Here is a 16,621-nt window from a genome sequence, read left to right as displayed (position 1 = left end):
AAACACAACTTTGTAACGCACAGCATGGTTAAGATGACAACCACTGAGTCCAACAGCACCTTTAAGACCAGCAAAGATTTATTTAAGGTGTGAGCTTTCGAGCGCAGGCACTCTTCCGCGGACAAAATGGAACAAGGCCCATAAGCTGCCTGCCTTGAATCTGTCAGCATGGTTAGATGACTTTTAACATTTCCTAGGTCTCCGAACAGCAGCTGAAAGAAGCCATTTCACAAGCGGTGGAGAACAAGTTTGGGAGAGAGAGGCCTCAGTGGAGTCCTGAAGGTACAAAAGGATTAGAGGCTGAACAAGTCAGTAAATAACCTGGAAATACAAGAGAAAGGAAAAGAGGGGAGGGGGGAGGGGGGGGAGGACACAGTGTGGGTTCATTAGGAATAAAGACCCCAACAGTGGCATAAGCTCTTTCATTAGGACTCTGAAAGTGGTGGGCAAGTTTTTGGGTCTTCAGGAAGCGCACAATAACAATAACAATAACAACAACAACAACAACAAAAACAATAACAAGCATGAGAAAGGATATTCCAGGGCCTGATAGAAAAGCCTGAATGGACTGCAGTCTATAACCAGGTAGAATATAGCAGGTGTTGGGCATACTTTAGGGGAAGCCATCTGAGGTGCAACGAAGAACTTAGGTTGTGCGTTTGGGAATATAAAAGTCAGACATAACGAAAAACTGCCAGACGTTTTCAAAAGATCATTCAGACTTGCCACATCCTAGAGCAGCCCTTCTCAACCTTTTTACCACCGAGAACCCCCTGAAACATTTTTTCGGGCTTCGAGAAACCCTGGAAGTGATGTCAGCAGGCCACACCTCCCTGCCACGCCCCTGGAAGTCACGTGTCATCAGAAGTGACATCGCCCAGACGCTCTCTCCCAATGTGACATCACATTCCGCCGCCCTCTTGCCACTCCCCCAGGCTAGAAGTGGCCCAGCGGTCTACTCCGCTGAGCCAGGAACAGGACTGGGGCAGGTAACTGTTGCTCCATTGCTCCCTTCCACCCCGCAATCCAGTTAAGTTAAAATGAGCGTACTTACCTCTCTGGTCTCCAGTCGCTCCCCTGTGCAGTGAGCCTCAGCTGGCAAAGATTTTTATGACCGGGGCTCCTCCTGTTTCCACCTTCCCCAGACCCATAATTGCTCTCCCCTCCCTGAGCTCTTTGGCCACACTGGCTGAACAGATTTTAAGAATCCTGAGCTGGTGTGAATATGTTTTAAGCTCTTCTTTTCAATTGCAGGCGTGAAAAGTCTGGAGAGTTGGCACAAGAGGCCTCTGTGTGAAAAATCCACGGAGAAGAACACGGTTTGCTTCAACCCCCAGCCTCAAAAGCTCATGATCCGCTCCAGCAGTGACAGCAGCTACAACCCCAGATCGTCCTGTGGAAGCGTTCTTGCCTATCAGCTGGCCGATCTGAAAGCCAAAGGACATAGTATCGACGCCCCGATTACTAGGCAGCCGGGCTCCTTTTCTTCTTCCTCCCCAAACAGTCTGGAGAAGGCCTCTCCGCCTGCTCTCAAGGAAGTGGATCCCCTCTTGCTAAACCCCAAAAGGTCTGCAGAGATCCTGATTAGGAAACCACGGTCGTCAAAACCCAAACCCCCTCCCAGGAAGTATTTCAAACAGGACTGCTTCAATACTGAGGAGACTGCCCAAGAAGGAAAGGAGAGGCCCAGCCTGCAGAGCAATGGGACTCCTCCAGATTTACAGGTAAAGCAAGTTCATACATTGGCCTCAGCAGCAGCCTTAAATGGATGGCAGGTCTCCATGGCTGAACACAGTCATATTTATTATTTATTATTTATTATTTATTATTTATTATTTATTATTTATTATTTATTATTTATTATTTATTATTTATTATTTATTATTTATTATTTATTATTTATTATTTATTATTTATTATTTATTATTTGGTATTTGGTATTTGGTATTTGGTATTTGGTATTTGGTATTTGGTAATTTTTTATTTTTTATTTTATTTTATTTTTTATTTTTTTATTATTTATTATTTATTATTTATTATTTCATTTTTAGACCGCACTTCTCCAAATAGGTCTCAGGGCGGTTTACAATATAAATAGTTAAAACACAATAAAATCTCCATAAAAAACCCAATTAACATCAACAAAAGTTACATATAACGTATAGCGGCGGTGGTCACAATTCTGATATTAGTTACCTGAGTTCCCCCCAAGTTCAGCCTGGTGGGGAGAATAATATTCAGAAGAGGGTGGCACTAATACAATAGATCTAACAATGATCTTGATGTTAGAGATCTCAATATTGGAGGGGATCCTCTGATGGATTAGTGGGAGAGCTGCCCTGGCCTCAACCATATGCCTGGCGGAAGAGCTCTGTCTGGTAGAAGCTGGTAGATCCTGCAGGGCCCTTAGCTCTTCTGGGAGCTCATTCCACCAGGTTGGGGCCAGGACTGAAAAGGTCCTGGCCCGGGTCGAGGCCAGGCGAACATCCCGTGGGCCTGGGACAACCAATAATACCCGGAGAGGGGAGTGCCCTGTGGGGGGCATAAGCAATTTAGAATGACGGCTTTCAGAATAGATTCAAATGGGTAGCCGTGTTGGTCTGAAGTAGCACAATATAATCAGAGTCCAGTCGCCCCTTTAAGACCAACAAAGATTTATTCAGGGCGTGAGCTTTCGAGTGTCTGATGAAGAGTGCTTGCACTTGAAAGCTCACGCCCTGATTAAATCTTTGTTGGTCTTAAAGGTGCTACCGGACTCTGATTTTATTGGCTTTCAGAATATTAACTAGGCTCCCCTTTGGTGCGTGAGAAGGAATTAGCACGAGGGAAAAAAAAAAAACTCCAGATAAAAAGAATGGACACGATATCTACATTAAATCGAACAGTCTTACAATTCCAGTATTGCAATTTTTGGCAGCCCTGCTTCTGATTCTGGAGGAGTATGTATTTTCTCAGTATGTGTAGTCACCATTTTGTGTGAATGGGGAAATATGTGTATGTTCCTATTTCCATAAATGTCAAACAGTAGCTTCACAGGGTTTCCCATCCTGTACTGCAGGGGTAGTCAACCTGTGGTCCTCCAGATGTTCATGGACATTAACACTTAATGCCCCCCCCAACAGAATTGCCCAGTCGCCAGGTAGCTCCTGGTTTGCCCCTCAACTGAAGGCCTCTGTCTAGCTCAGTGATAGTCAACCTGTGGTCCTCCAGATGTCCATGGACTACAATTCCCATGAGCCCCTGCCAGCGTTTTCTGGCAGGGGCTCATGGGAATGGTAGTCCATGGACATCTGGAGGACCACAGGTTGACTACCCCTGCTGTACTGTATTCACACAAAATGATGAATGCACATTAAAATGGTAAGGACCTATAAGGGATAAAGGGATAAATCTACATTACAGATCTAAACTAATACAATAGCCTTGTACTCTCTGAAGACCTGCAGATTGAACGCAGGAAAATCATTGGGGATTTCTATCAGACGATTGTTGGCACCTTCTTCAAACCAGGTTCTGCAGGATTTCTGAGGTTCGGGGTATTGTTGTTGAACCCTGACAGAATGATTGGTAGACATAGTGTGGATCTGTAGAAAGAGAATGGCAGGAGGAAGAAGGAAGAAGGAGGAAAATGTACAGGGTTTCTGCTTGGAAATGTTCTTGGAGAGTGAAGGTACATTTGGACTGAACTCTTTCCTATCAGACATAGGAATCTTTTGATTTTGATTTAAATCAGATCTCGAGACTGGCTGAGAGTTTTGGCAAATCCGCACAGGAAGAGAATTCTGGAGTTACATGTATGTCTGTATGCGTGGAAGACCAAGAACACAAGGGGGCATTTCCCACGGCTTAAAAATAGCACAATGGTTGCCGATTGAAAACGCTACTAATTTGCCATAACGCACGACGTCGTCAACAATCTGCAACAATCCTGAAACCGATCAGCAATAAGCGCTTCGTTGTGGCGCTTTCAGGGGAATCCAGAAAAGTGGATTCACCCTCCGGATAGCGATACACTCCTGCAACCAATCTGCAACACTAGCGCTAAAGACCTGTGCGTTACCATTGTAGCTGGTTCTTCAAAGTCCCTCCCCCTGGATCTCTCCTCCAAACTTCCGGCGAAGCGATCGCCATTTTTTTTTCTCGGAGCGAGCGGGGATAAACGCACCGGCGAGCCTCTTTCTGTTTAGAGGCTTCCCTGGCTTCAGTCCTTCACCTTTAGTCACTAAGCACAAACCACTTAAAAGCCCGTTTGCTGAAATAAAGTCCCTTTATTTTTTACACATAAATTCAGCCGAAAATCGAGCCCGTGAGAAGGGGGGGGGGAATTTTTTTTTATCACTCGAGGCAGCGTGCAAACGATCATACAATCAAACGATAGCTCACATTAGGCAGCTGGATGGGTCTCTCCGTAGCAACGAATCTACACAGATTCGTTGCTATGGGTCTGTTTTTTTTTTTTTTAAACCTTCCTTAAAGGGAAAGCGGCTGTTTGGGAGCATGCTAACGGCTGCCCATTGGCTGCTTGACGGCCAGGGGCGGGACGAGCTTGGCAATAGCGCTTCCTTTCTAGCGATTTCTGCCGAGACCGGAAGCCTGTGGGAAACGCTAAAAAACGCAACTGATTCCACTACAAAGCCAGGTGTGCAAAACGACGAATTCCACTATTTTAAATGGCGATTTTTCATTCCGCAAACAATTTGCAACAAAGATCCCCGTGCGAAATGGCCCAAGAAGTGTCTTTAACCTCCATGTTGTTTTTGCCTCCTCTAGCCGACCTTTGGAGGCACGTGTATAATCATATAAATAATGTGATTTTGACAACAGAGCCAATTATAGCCCCAAGGGATGTCTGTGGGCATGAAAACAGCAAATGCATTTGTGATAAAAAGTCCTCATGTGCCTCAACAAGATTTAGTGTGTAGATGGAAAGAGGTGGTCTGTATGATACTGCAGGTATGAAACATGGGAGCAAACCAGAAAACCCATCCCCTTCCGCCTATGTATTTGCATTGCAGACACATTGAAGCATCATGCATCATGCCCCTCTAGATTACCTTTTCCTAAAAGGCCCATGAGTTTGTGCTTCCAGTTTTGGGATGAGTGAAGAAATGAAACTTTAAAACTTTAAGAAAGCCTCAAAGGTTTTTACCCTTGGGTAATACAAGCTTAGAAATGAGAAGTACCTACTTGTATGCAAAGTAAGATAAATCAAAAGAAGAAGTTTTGCAGGAAAGTACCGCACTTCCCCAAATCATTAATTAAAACCCCCTACCCCACAGGGTGTCTGTTGTGGGGAGAGGAAGGGAAGGTGACTGTAAGCTGCTTTGAGACTCCTTCGGGTAGGGAAAAGCGGCATATAAGAACCAACTCTTCCTCTTCTTCTTCTTAAGGCATTAAAATTTAGATGTGATTTAGGGTTTCCCCCCCATATGTGCATCCTCACATGCTCATGAATATTAATCATGGAAGAGGGAGAAAGCCTTAGATTAATCCGTAATAACTACACCCTTTGTTTCTGCTGTGTTGCGAGATTACACATTTCAGGGGTAGTCAAACTGTGGCCCTCCAGATGACCATGGACTGCAATTGCCATGAGCCCCTGCCAGCATTTGCTGGTGGGCTCATGGGAATTGTAGTCCATGGACATCTGGAGGGCCGCCGTTTGACTACCCCAGATTTAGATCCTTAATTATTAAATAGGTGTCAACCAATCCACAGATGTGCAAATTGCAGGAGATTGAAGCCAGTTGGCTAAAACGAAAGCCACCTGTGCTGCCTAGCAGCGTCGAAACTGCTGCACAGAGGCTGTTCAGCATGCTAAAGTCATCCAGACAATCTCAGCTGATTACTTTTTGAGAAACAAAATTCACCTTGAGGGGATAAGAATCACCCTGTGATGGAGCCATCTTGTAAATAGGCCACAATAGAATAAGACGGAGGTTTTCCAACTGTTTTGAAGGTGAAGCTCTGTAAAAGTTCTGACAAAGCTGATTACCACAACTCCTGATCAATGATCTCAGTTGGGATGGCACATCATGACCCTGCTGCTCAAAACATGCCCCAGAAACCTTCTCCAGTAGAGAGGGATTCTGCAGCAAGCAAGTGCATGTGGAAGTGTTCACTTAAGGTAAAGGTATCCTCTGTGCAAGCACCGGGTCATGTCTGACCCTTGGGGTGACGCCCTCCAGTGTTTTCATGGCAGACTCAATACGGGGTGGTTTGCCAGTGCCTTCCCCAGTCATTACCATTTACCCCCCAGCAAGCTGGGTGCTCATTTTACCAACCTCGGAAGGATGGAAGGCTGAGTCAACCTTGAGCCAGCTGCTGGAATTGAACTCCCAGCCTCATGGGCAGAGCTTTCAGACTGCATGCCTGCTGCCTTATCACCCTGCGCCACAAGAGGTAGGAGATATAAAAACAAACAAAACTGGAGTTGCTCTATTATGAAAAACACACTCATAGTGGGTTTTTAAAAGGGTAATATAGAATGTTTTTAACATTCAAAAGTAACTTTATTTAGGGAGCATTAAAAGGAATAGTTGTTTTCACATCGACAGTTGAATTTCGGATGCATTTTAAGGGCATTGCCTGAAGACATTTTAATCAGTGATACTTGGGGCCATTCCGCACACCATAAATTTAGTGTGAGACTTGCCCCCCGAAGATGCTATATTCCCAGCGCTCTGCATGACGTTACCAACCTCAGGCCAGCAAACTTCAGGCCAGCAAACTTCATGGTAAATCCACCCTTTTAAAGCACAAGTTGGTGAATCCCCAAAAGTGAATTCACCAACTTAAAAAGTGCTTTCCCCCAGAGGACAACCAGCACACTACACACCAAAGAAATGTATGGAAGCAAAGAAGCACTATCTCTGCCTCCAATGGCCTACCCTCGCACCCACCTCACTCTCCCTTCTCCTGGGGAGCAATGAATAGGCATACAAGTGTGCAGGCAAAGTCAAAAATATTTTTTTCCCAAAGTTGTCACACAAAGCATGCCTCTCTATATCTCCACCCCCCCCCCCAAATCAGGAATGAGATCAAGTTTTTAAAGATTCAAGACTCGTGATTTCATAAAGGGTAACACGATTAGATGCATAGGCTTTTAATTGGAAAGGTATTAATAAAAAAAAATTGGTGGGCATCCTTTACAAAAAGGAGAAAGGGGATTGGCTACCTGGCTTGATTGAAAGGTGTAAGAAAGTCGCGGAAAAACTGCATTGCTTTCTTCCGCTATTTCCAGCAGTGCTTGTGGAGGGTAAGAAGCGCAAAAAGGCGGCAGACTACAGCGAGATGGCAAGAAGGTGAGGAATGGCCACAGGTGCAATAATATTTCATGCTATGCCATTCAGCTGGCGTGGCGCTATTTTTTGCAATGTGCGGAAATGCTCTTGGATCTGGTCCATCTGCAAATTGTTTGACACCGCATCAATTAAAACCTATGTTGATTTGAGCATACTGTCCTTTAACACAGTGCATAGTTTCTCCACATGCCTCTTTTGCGCATGGCAAAGGTGAGATCTGAACCAGGGACTGCAGCTTGTTCTCTTGGCTCCTACATTAGACTAGCTGACACTTTTCCCCCCCAAGTGAATTTTCAGATTGTTCGATCTGAGCCTTCAAAAAAAAAGTGTCGTGCTGCCATTTCAGCCTGGGTGCATAGAAGACAGCAATGTGCAACTGTGTTTTGTCACACTTACGTTTCCTGTTTATCCCACAGGAAGTAAGAGACATACTGCGGCAGAAAACTAAAACGGTGAAAACCCACAGCTCCTTTGCAAGTTCTTTAGTGCCAAGAGCTGCAGAACAGCCCACTGTAGGCTTAGCAGCAGCCGATCAAGAAAAGAAAACCAACAAAGGTATGTTACTGGAATGAAATATTGGCAAATGCATGCCTTGGAGACTTCAGCGCTTTACAACGCCATAATCTAGCTCATACTAATTCTGTCTAAGAGCCACTGTAGTCAGTGGCCCTAGCTATTAGTGAAGTGACCAGTGTAAGTCTGATAGCTCAGTTGCATGGATGGGTTGCTCATGAATACGGCTCACTGCATTTAGAGATTCGAATGGTTAGCTGTGTTGGTCTGAAGTAGCATGATAAAATCCGAGTCCAGTAGCACCTTTAAGACCAACAAAGATTTATTCAAGGCGTGAGCTTTCGAGTGCAAGCACTCGAAAGCTCATGCCTTGAATAAATCTTTGTTGGTCTTAAAGGTGCTACTGGACTCGGATTTTATTGTGCATTTAGAGAACAATTCTTGCTAATCTGGGGCCCATTTATGCAAAGACAAATTGTAGCCACGCATTATTGTGACAAGAGAGACACTTTGCATCTATTGACATGCAAACTGACTACAGCTGTAGTTTTAATCTGTCCAAAGAAGTATGGTCAGGTATGGAAGAAAAACAGAAGAGAAAGGGAAGACCAGGGACTGAGAAGGCCTGGCTGTGAAACTCATTGGATGACTTCCCACAGGGCTGTGGTGAGGCTCGGAAGCTTTAATAGCTTTTCCCTGGAACAAGGGTGGATATCAAACGTGATCAGAAAAATCAGAACTAATTTTTTTTGGGGGGGGGGTGTGCATAAAATGTGCGTTGGGTCTTTTTCTGTTTATTTTAAAGCTAAACCCGGTACAAATATAAACAGCCAAGGTGATCTTATTGTAAATACTGACACATGGTCATAATTTTTAGAGTAGACAATGTTAACTAGCTGGTCAAGTGGCAGATCTCGGAACTAGACAGAGGTGAACAGAAACTTAAAATAGAGTAGGTACAATCATCTACTTTCCGTTTGATTGATTTTTTGATTTATAGGCCGCCTCTCTCCAGACTTTGTTGTTGTTGTTATGTGCGAAGTCGTGTCCGACCCATCGCGACCCCATGGACAATGATCCTCCAGGCCTTCCTGTCCTCTACCATTCCCCGGAGTCCATTTAAGTTTGCACCTACTGCTTCAGTGACTCCATCCAGCCACCTCATTCTCTGTCGTCCCCTTCTTCTTTTGCCCTCGATCGCTCCCAGCATTAGGCTCTTCTCCAGGGAGTCCTTCCTTCTCATGAGGTGGCCAAAATATTTGAGTTTCATCTTCAGGATCTGGCCTTCTAAAGAGCAGTCAAGGCTGATCTCCTCTAGGACTGACCGGTTTGTTCGCCTTGCAGTCCAAGGGAAACTCTATGAAAACTCTATGGACAGTTCTCCAGACTTACAAGAGTTATTTGTAAGTCTAGGGCAGGGGTAGTCAAACTGCGGCCCTCCAGATGTCCATGGACTACAATTCTCAGGAGCCCCCTGCCAGCGAATGCTGGCAGGGGCTCCTGGGAATTGTAGTCCATGGACATCTGGAGGGCCGCAGTTTGACTACCCCTGCCCTCGGGGGTTGGACTAGATGACCCAGGAGTTCCCTTCCAACTCTATGATTCTATGATTCTAAAAACTCATGCAATTTTATATATTTCATTTATAGTCTGCCTTTCTTACAAAGCTGAATTTGTGTAATTGAAGATGATGCAATGAGAGGACATTTAACAAACAGTGAATGAGTCGGATTATAAAATTAGAGAGCCATCCACGAACACGATAGAATACATAGAAATAACGTAACACAGCTAAACTGCAAAATTGGCAAACGGTACAATATATAAAAGAACAAAGCGGAACAAAGCCATGAAAACTGACTACATTTCACGGATGCTAAGTTCTGTTGTTCCCCGTTATAAATGAACTAGAGAACTCACCAGCTGTAGAAGAGGCCAGTGCTGGCGAATCTTCTTTGAAGCAGGTTTCCAGGAGCTGTTCAGATCCTGCACAAAAAGGTGCCGTATAATAGGGAAAACCCACACCACAAGAAAGCCGATTCCCCACTGCCATTCATGTACCACACTCCCTCTTAACGGGTCAACAGCACTTTCCCAGCACTGATCATACGATCTTTACCGGAAGCTTCAGTGGCAACAACTCACTCCTGCCACCAAGAATGTTTGGATGACCTCAGGAGGACCCTTCTATGAGTCCATTGCAAAGTTTATTGTACAAACCTCTATTTTTGCAAGCTCCTTTCTTCATTAAGGTGTATCATGTCTTAGACGAGCCTTTCTCAACTTTTTTACAGTTGAGAGACCCCTGAAACATTCTTCAGGCTTTGAGAAACCCCAGAAGTGACACGATCGTGCAGAATATGGTGGAGAAGTATAGCTGTGGACACACCCACCCGGGGCCCTCCCCTTCCCACCCCCTCCTGGCCCATCATTGGCCATTTTAGGAGGAGGGGTTGACATGACTGTATCACCCGACAAATGCTTAACACATTAGAAATATATATCTTATCCATCCTTGGTTCCTCTTAATATTTGTGAAAGTGGCCTGGGGGGTGGAGCGAGTCCAGGGTGTCCGAGTTGGAATAGAGCCAATCAGGGAGCGGGCTGGCTGCAGAGACTAGGCAGAATGGCAGGAATTTGGGGGGCTGTCACCAAACAAGTATTGGAGACGGTGACTGCAATTTTTATTGGGAGAGTTGGTTCATATAGTAGCATTTTGGCCAGTCATAGAAAGATGAGACTGAGCACAGTAAAAACATTTCCCAAGGAGTGTGTCTGTGTATGTATGTATGTATGTATGTATGTATGTATGTATGTATGTATGTATGTATGTATGTATGTATGTATGTATGTATGTAATATAGTAAACCTACATTTATTCAACAGATTCAATTCACATTCAGGTTGCAGACAAAAGCAGAAGAGTTGGTTTCTATATCTAGCTTTTCACTGCCCGAAGGAGTCTCAAAGCAGCTTACAATCAACTTTCCTTCCTTTCCCCACAACAGATACCCTGTGAGGTGGGTGAGGCTGAGAGAGCCCTGAGATTACTGAAGAAGAAGAAGAGCTGGTTCTTATATGCTACTTTTCTCTACCCGAAGGAGTCTCAAGGCGGCTTACAGTTGCTTTCCCTTTCCTCTCCCCACAACAGACTCCCTGTGAGGGAGGTGGGTGAGGCTGAGAGAGCCCTGATATCACCGCTCGGTCAGAACAGCTTTATCAGTGCTGTAGTGAGCCTAAGGTCATCCAGCTGGCTGCATGTCGGGGGAGTGGAGAATCAAACCCTGCTCACCAGAATAGAAGTCTGCCCTCCTCACCACTACACCACACTGGCTCTCTTATCGAAAGAGTCCTTTCCCTATCACCAGAAGCCAGCTAATCTGACATCTTGTGTGTGGTAGCATGAAGGCATTGTGTCTACAGGAGAGGCTGACAGATATGTGTGTCTTTGTGGAAGGCCATGGGAGAGGAGAGTGAGAGAAAAGAGGGGGTCAGAGGGCAGCTCCCAGGCCAACGCGTGGCATCTTGTTCAAGGACATAACACCTATGCACACTTACAGTGATGTAGCGCCCCCCGGTCTGCTCACTCCGACAATTTTATTCCATGCATACCCCACCTTTCTCCACATGAGGCTTAACATCATTTCCCTGGCAATAGCCCTGTGAGGTAGGCTTGACTGAGAATTGGCCTCAAGTCAAGTGGGGATTTGCAAGAGCCTAATCCAGGCTTTCCCATCCAGGGTTTCATGAAACCCTGGGGGTTCTTGATGGCCATGGAAGGGTTTCCTGAATGGGTGGGAGTTAATTAATTGTTAATATATTTTTAAAATTCGTTAAACATTTATTGGGTGATATGACCACATATGGTCATGTCAACCCACCCAAAATGGCCAATGATGGGCCTGGAAGGGGTGGGAAGGGGAGGGCCCTTGGGTGAAGATGTCCACAGCTCTGCTTCCCAACCATACTTTGTAGGATTGCGTCTCTCTTCTGAGGTATCTCAGAGCCTGAGGAATGTTTCAGAGGTTTCCCAATTGTAAGATAGTTAAGAAAGGCTGGCCTAGTGTTTTCCAGCACTTGGGGGCAGGAGCACCGCTCTGACCATTAATTTCCTCCCCATCCCTTCCCTCTGGTCTGCACGGCAACCAAAAATGACCTTAGCTTAGTTATGGGGTGGGAGGCAGAAAGAGAAGCGGGTTCTGCATTCAGTGTTTCTAACCACTCGTTCTCTGATTCAGGGAAGAGTCCTTCATCGTCCCAAAGACCTGCCTTTCGAAGACAAGCAAGGGTAGATTACAGTTTGGAACCTAGCAGCGAAGACCCTTGGGTCAGGATTTCAGACTGCATCAAAAGCCTGTTTAGCCCCAGCATGTTGGAGGATGGGTGCCCCTTGAGCTTGCATACCAGCGTCAACACCAGCAAGGACACGGAAGCTCCTCGGTGCTCTCAGGGGGTCCTGCAGAGATCCGATACAGAAGAGGCAGATTCCAAAGCCCCCCGGTCATCGGACGAAGGCGACTCTGCAAAGAAAGGCCCGCCGGTAGCGCCCAAACCGACCTGGTTCCGCCAGAGTCTCAAAGGCTTCAAGAAGGGAGGTTCAGAAGCCACGGCACCAGCAGGGCAGAAGGCCACTGAGCACCGCAGCATTTCGGACAACGAACTGGGATCCAAGATCAGCCGTACCTCAATGAGGGGATTGTCAATAAAGCAAAGAATAAGCTCCTTTGAAAGTCTGGGAGCTCCGCAGTCACCTGAAAAGGGAAACGGGAAACTCAGCCCAAAGCTGTCAGCCCCGAATGGAAGCTCTCCCAGTAAGCAGGAGCCCAAATCTGGCATGGTGCACCCGAACCAGATCTCTTTGGAGAATGTAGACCCTCAGGGTGCTGAAAGCTGTGGGTTGCAGACACATCTCAATCAGAGTCTCCTCGATCCCTCTCATTGCTCAACAAGGAAGCACACCTCCAGTTCCGAGGCCCCCAGCAGCACCTTCCCCGAACTGCCTCTGAGCCCACTCTTCTTGCAAGGAGGCGGACCCAACTCGGAAGTCAAAAAAGCACCGAGCCAGAGGGCGCGAAGTTTCCCCCTCACCTCAGCCCAGTCCTCTGAAATGCTGAAGGCCACGGAAGAAAAACACAACGAGATCTACTCTATCAGCAGTCACTTCTCCTCGGCTTTAATGAAATCGTTGCGTTCCCTTCTTCAGTCTCCACTGAGCTCCGGGAAAACTCCACGTAGGTCACCCGACGGGTTGCCAAAGCTGCCCGCAGATGGAAACGGGACCGGTCTCTTTCCCGCAAGTGAAACACCTCCCTCAGACACCAGCTTCTCCCTTAAGTAAGAGCCTCTTTTATGAATTTCGCTCAAAGCCAGACTGCCCTAGCCATGTCAGTTGCTTTACTGTTGAGGCCAGAAATGGCAGGCCGAATCTGGCCTCTGTCCCCCTACCTAATCTGAATCAAGGGTTGTCCTTACATAATTCCAGTTCATGGACAGGAAAGACAAAATGGTTCAAAAATTGATTCAGGTGGATAGCCAGGGCTGATTCTGCACTTACTTTGTTTATTCCATTGTGGATCCTGCTGAATTCAGATTGATTTGAACTCGGGTCTTCCTCTATCCTCCCCTCCCCCTTGAAACAGAAAAGTATTCTGCATGTGATTAGGGAAGCTCAGAAAAGGGGGGGAGCCAAGCATGGCAGGAGCCTCTTTCTTTTTTTGAAGGGGGGGGGGTTGGAGACAGCAGAGAAGGGGGAATAAATCCAAGAGGAAAATCTCTGCTGAGAGAAGTTCCTCGTTCCCTTGCAACCTTGGAACGAGGAAACCTTTGAACTGATGCCCAGGCCAATCAGAGCTTTTCTACAGTGTTGGACAACAAGTCTCAAATAGCAAGGGTTATATTCACTCCAGGATATCGCGGGGGAAAGGTAGAGTCACTCTGGATCAATCCTGCTTGTTGCAGATGAAAAATTTAAATCGCCCCCAAATCAAAATGGAAATTGCTTTAACTGTAGACAGCAGGGATTGAATCAACCTGAGATTGGAATAAAAGCTCCGTGCAGATTGAGCCCAGGTTGGTCTGAAGTAGCAGAATAAAATTTGAGTCCAATGGCAGCTTTAAGACCAACAAAGTTGTGAGGATGCTTCCATGCTTGGGTGGAGATGGAGATGGGGCTCTCTTTTAATTGCATCTTTTCACAACCCGGAAAGCACCTGACATTAATCACTTAACATTTTCATTCCCCTTATGCTTTTGCGAACAGCAATTGAACTCAAAAGACCGATTTGTTATTCTAGCAAGGAATTATCCGATCTTCATTATCATCCTGCATATTTGAGGATGTCTGAAGCACAACCTGGACTGGGAGGCTCATTCATGAACCAACCCGGTTCGTGGTTGGTGTGGCCCTAAAAACCCCGTGAAAGGATCTGCAGTCCCTCCAAGGAGTTTGCAGAATGTCACCAGCTGAGTGGCGAGAAGCACTTCCTCGCTACTTGGCTGTTTTCTGGGTTGATGTGCAGTCCCTTTTCACTTTAAAGAGACTGCAGAAGGCAGCCTGAAAAGCAGCTGCATGGGCAGGGATGGAATGCATAAGGCTTCAGGCTGTCTTGTGCAGTCTCTTTAAAGTTTAAATGGATGGCGAAACAGCATGGAAAACAACTGCATGGGGGTGGGGGAGGGGGAAGCACTCCCTGCCATGCAACTGTTTCAGGCTGTCTTCTGTAGTCTCTTTAAACTTTTAATGGACTGCACAAGACAGCCCTAAATAGATAAGCACCTCCCCGTCACATGGCTGTTTTTGCAGCTTTTGTGGGAAACAGAAAGCAGGGTTCTAAAAGGACGGGGAGTCTCTTTAAACCCCTGCCTTCTGCTCCATCCATGAATCACCATTAACTGCACTCACTTCTCTAAAAGTTCATGGAAGATTGTGATGGTAGACCAGTCACAAACTTCTGTTCCTGCTCAACAAACAGATCTAAATCTGTGATGAGTTTTGCTTTGTGGTTCTATTCATGCCTATGCCTATCTAGGAGCACTGTTTTAGTCAGAAGACTTAGAAGGTGTGACAAATCTCACCTTCTTATAGGTGATGTGAGCCCATTGGCTGTGTGCTGAGTTCTCCTTGGGAGCAGAGATTAGTCCTTCCTGGAGAGAATTTCTGGGCACTTCTAAACAGTTTGTGGTTTTGGTACAACACACTGAGCAGCCTTTCTCAACTTTTGCACCCTGAAACATCCTTCAGGCTTTGAGAAACCCCAGAAGGAAAGCCCCTCCAGGGCTTCCAAGAAACTCCACATTTTCATGAAACCCTGGTTGAGAAAGCATGAAAGAGAAAGAAAAGTTCTAATTGGGAAGAGATGGGCTCTGTCACAACGCTCTGGGGTGAAATGTGAAAGCTGAGCAGAAAATTCACCTCCTTCCGCCCATGTACAGAAATTAGTGTTTGTTTTGAAAAAGGAAGTGGGCATTACCCTTGGGTAGCACAACCTTAAAAACGAAAAGAACCAACTAGCATGCAAAACAAGAAGAGTTCCAATTCTGCTGGTTCCTACTGAAACTACTTCCTTGATCTTTAATCCATTAGTTCTGTGTTTAGCATATCATTTAAACCAGTAGTCAAACTGCGGCCCTCCAGATGTCCATGGACTACAATTCCCATGAGCCCTTGCCAGTGTTCGCTGGTAATTGTAGTCCATGGGAATTGTAGTCCATGGACATCCGGAGGGCCGCAATTTGACCACCCCTGATTTAAATGATATATTTAAAAAAAAAAATGGTTCAGAAAAGTTACAGAGTTATAGAAATAAAGGGGTTTACAAATATCTCAGATTTTCCTCCCAGTGTTTTTGAAAGCCTCCTGGTGGTCTGTGGTTAACCAGATCTGCTAATTTAGCCATTAATGCTAATTCTCTAAGTTTCGTGCTCCGTGAGTCCTTGTGGGGAGCATGTTGATGATGAGTCTTGCTGTAATTGTTGTGTGGAAGAAGAATTCAACACCCTGTTTAGCAACATGTGTTTTGGGTCTAATGGAATTGTACATTTCAACACAGTTTGCAATTTAACGTTTGCAAAACTTTTGGATCCTTTGACAATTCCACCACATATGGGGAAAAGTTCCAGTCGCATCTTGACATTTCCAGCATTTACCATCAGTTTGTTTGGACATTTTGCTAATAACAGGTGCCAAATACCACCTATAAAACATCTTATACCAATTTTGATGCAGTGCTTGCCATTCCATCCAGTTCAGCATATCTTTGTGCTGTGCATTGGAGGGGGGATGACGACACTGGATTAGAGTTGTCCCCCAATGCAGGAACCTTTTAAATAAAGCCAAATAAATGCCAGCATAGGAGCTTGAATGGCTACCGACTGTCATAATCACCCTAACAGCCTTTCTCAACTTTTGTACCATTGAGAAACCCCTGAGACATTCTCCAGGCTTCGAGAAACCCCAGAATCTTATGCCAATAAAGGTCTCTGAATCTGAGAAACCCCAGAAGTGGCATGATCATGCAGAATAGGATCGGGAAGCATAGTTGTGGACCTGGGGCCCCTTCCCTTCTCACCCGCTCCAGTCCCGTCATTGGCCATTGTGGGGGGCAGGTTGGCATGGCCATATATGGTCACAAAGGTAAAGGTAAAGGTATCCCCCGTGCAAGCACCGAGTCATGTCTGACCCTTGGGGTGATGCCCACTAGCGTTTTCTTGGCAGACTCAATACGGGGTGGTTTGCCATTGCCTTCCCCAGTCATTACCGTTTACCCCCCAGCAAGCTGGGTACTCATTTTACCGACCTCGGAAGG

At 45.8% G+C, this 16,621-nt stretch overlaps 1 protein-coding gene across 4 annotated transcripts in view; it reads left to right on the top strand.

Annotated features, from left to right (window-relative positions):
* Positions 1-16,621, top strand: part of IL16 (interleukin 16) — a 69,052-nt gene that overhangs the window by 42,681 nt on the left and 9,750 nt on the right. For all 4 annotated transcript variants that reach the window (XM_077317655.1, XM_077317653.1, XM_077317654.1 and 1 more), the window contains 4 exons: positions 198-282; positions 1,255-1,724; positions 7,721-7,859; positions 12,056-13,151. In XM_077317655.1, coding sequence (XP_077173770.1) covers positions 198-282; positions 1,255-1,724; positions 7,721-7,859; positions 12,056-13,151 — 1,790 coding nt within the window. The remainder of the gene's footprint in view (positions 1-197; positions 283-1,254; positions 1,725-7,720; positions 7,860-12,055; positions 13,152-16,621) is intronic.

This window comes from Paroedura picta, chromosome 18 (assembly GCF_049243985.1).
Source record: "Paroedura picta isolate Pp20150507F chromosome 18, Ppicta_v3.0, whole genome shotgun sequence".
NCBI lineage: Eukaryota > Metazoa > Chordata > Lepidosauria > Squamata > Gekkonidae > Paroedura > Paroedura picta.
Note: the sequence above shows the minus strand (reverse complement) of the source record. Positions and strands in the feature narration are given on the sequence as shown.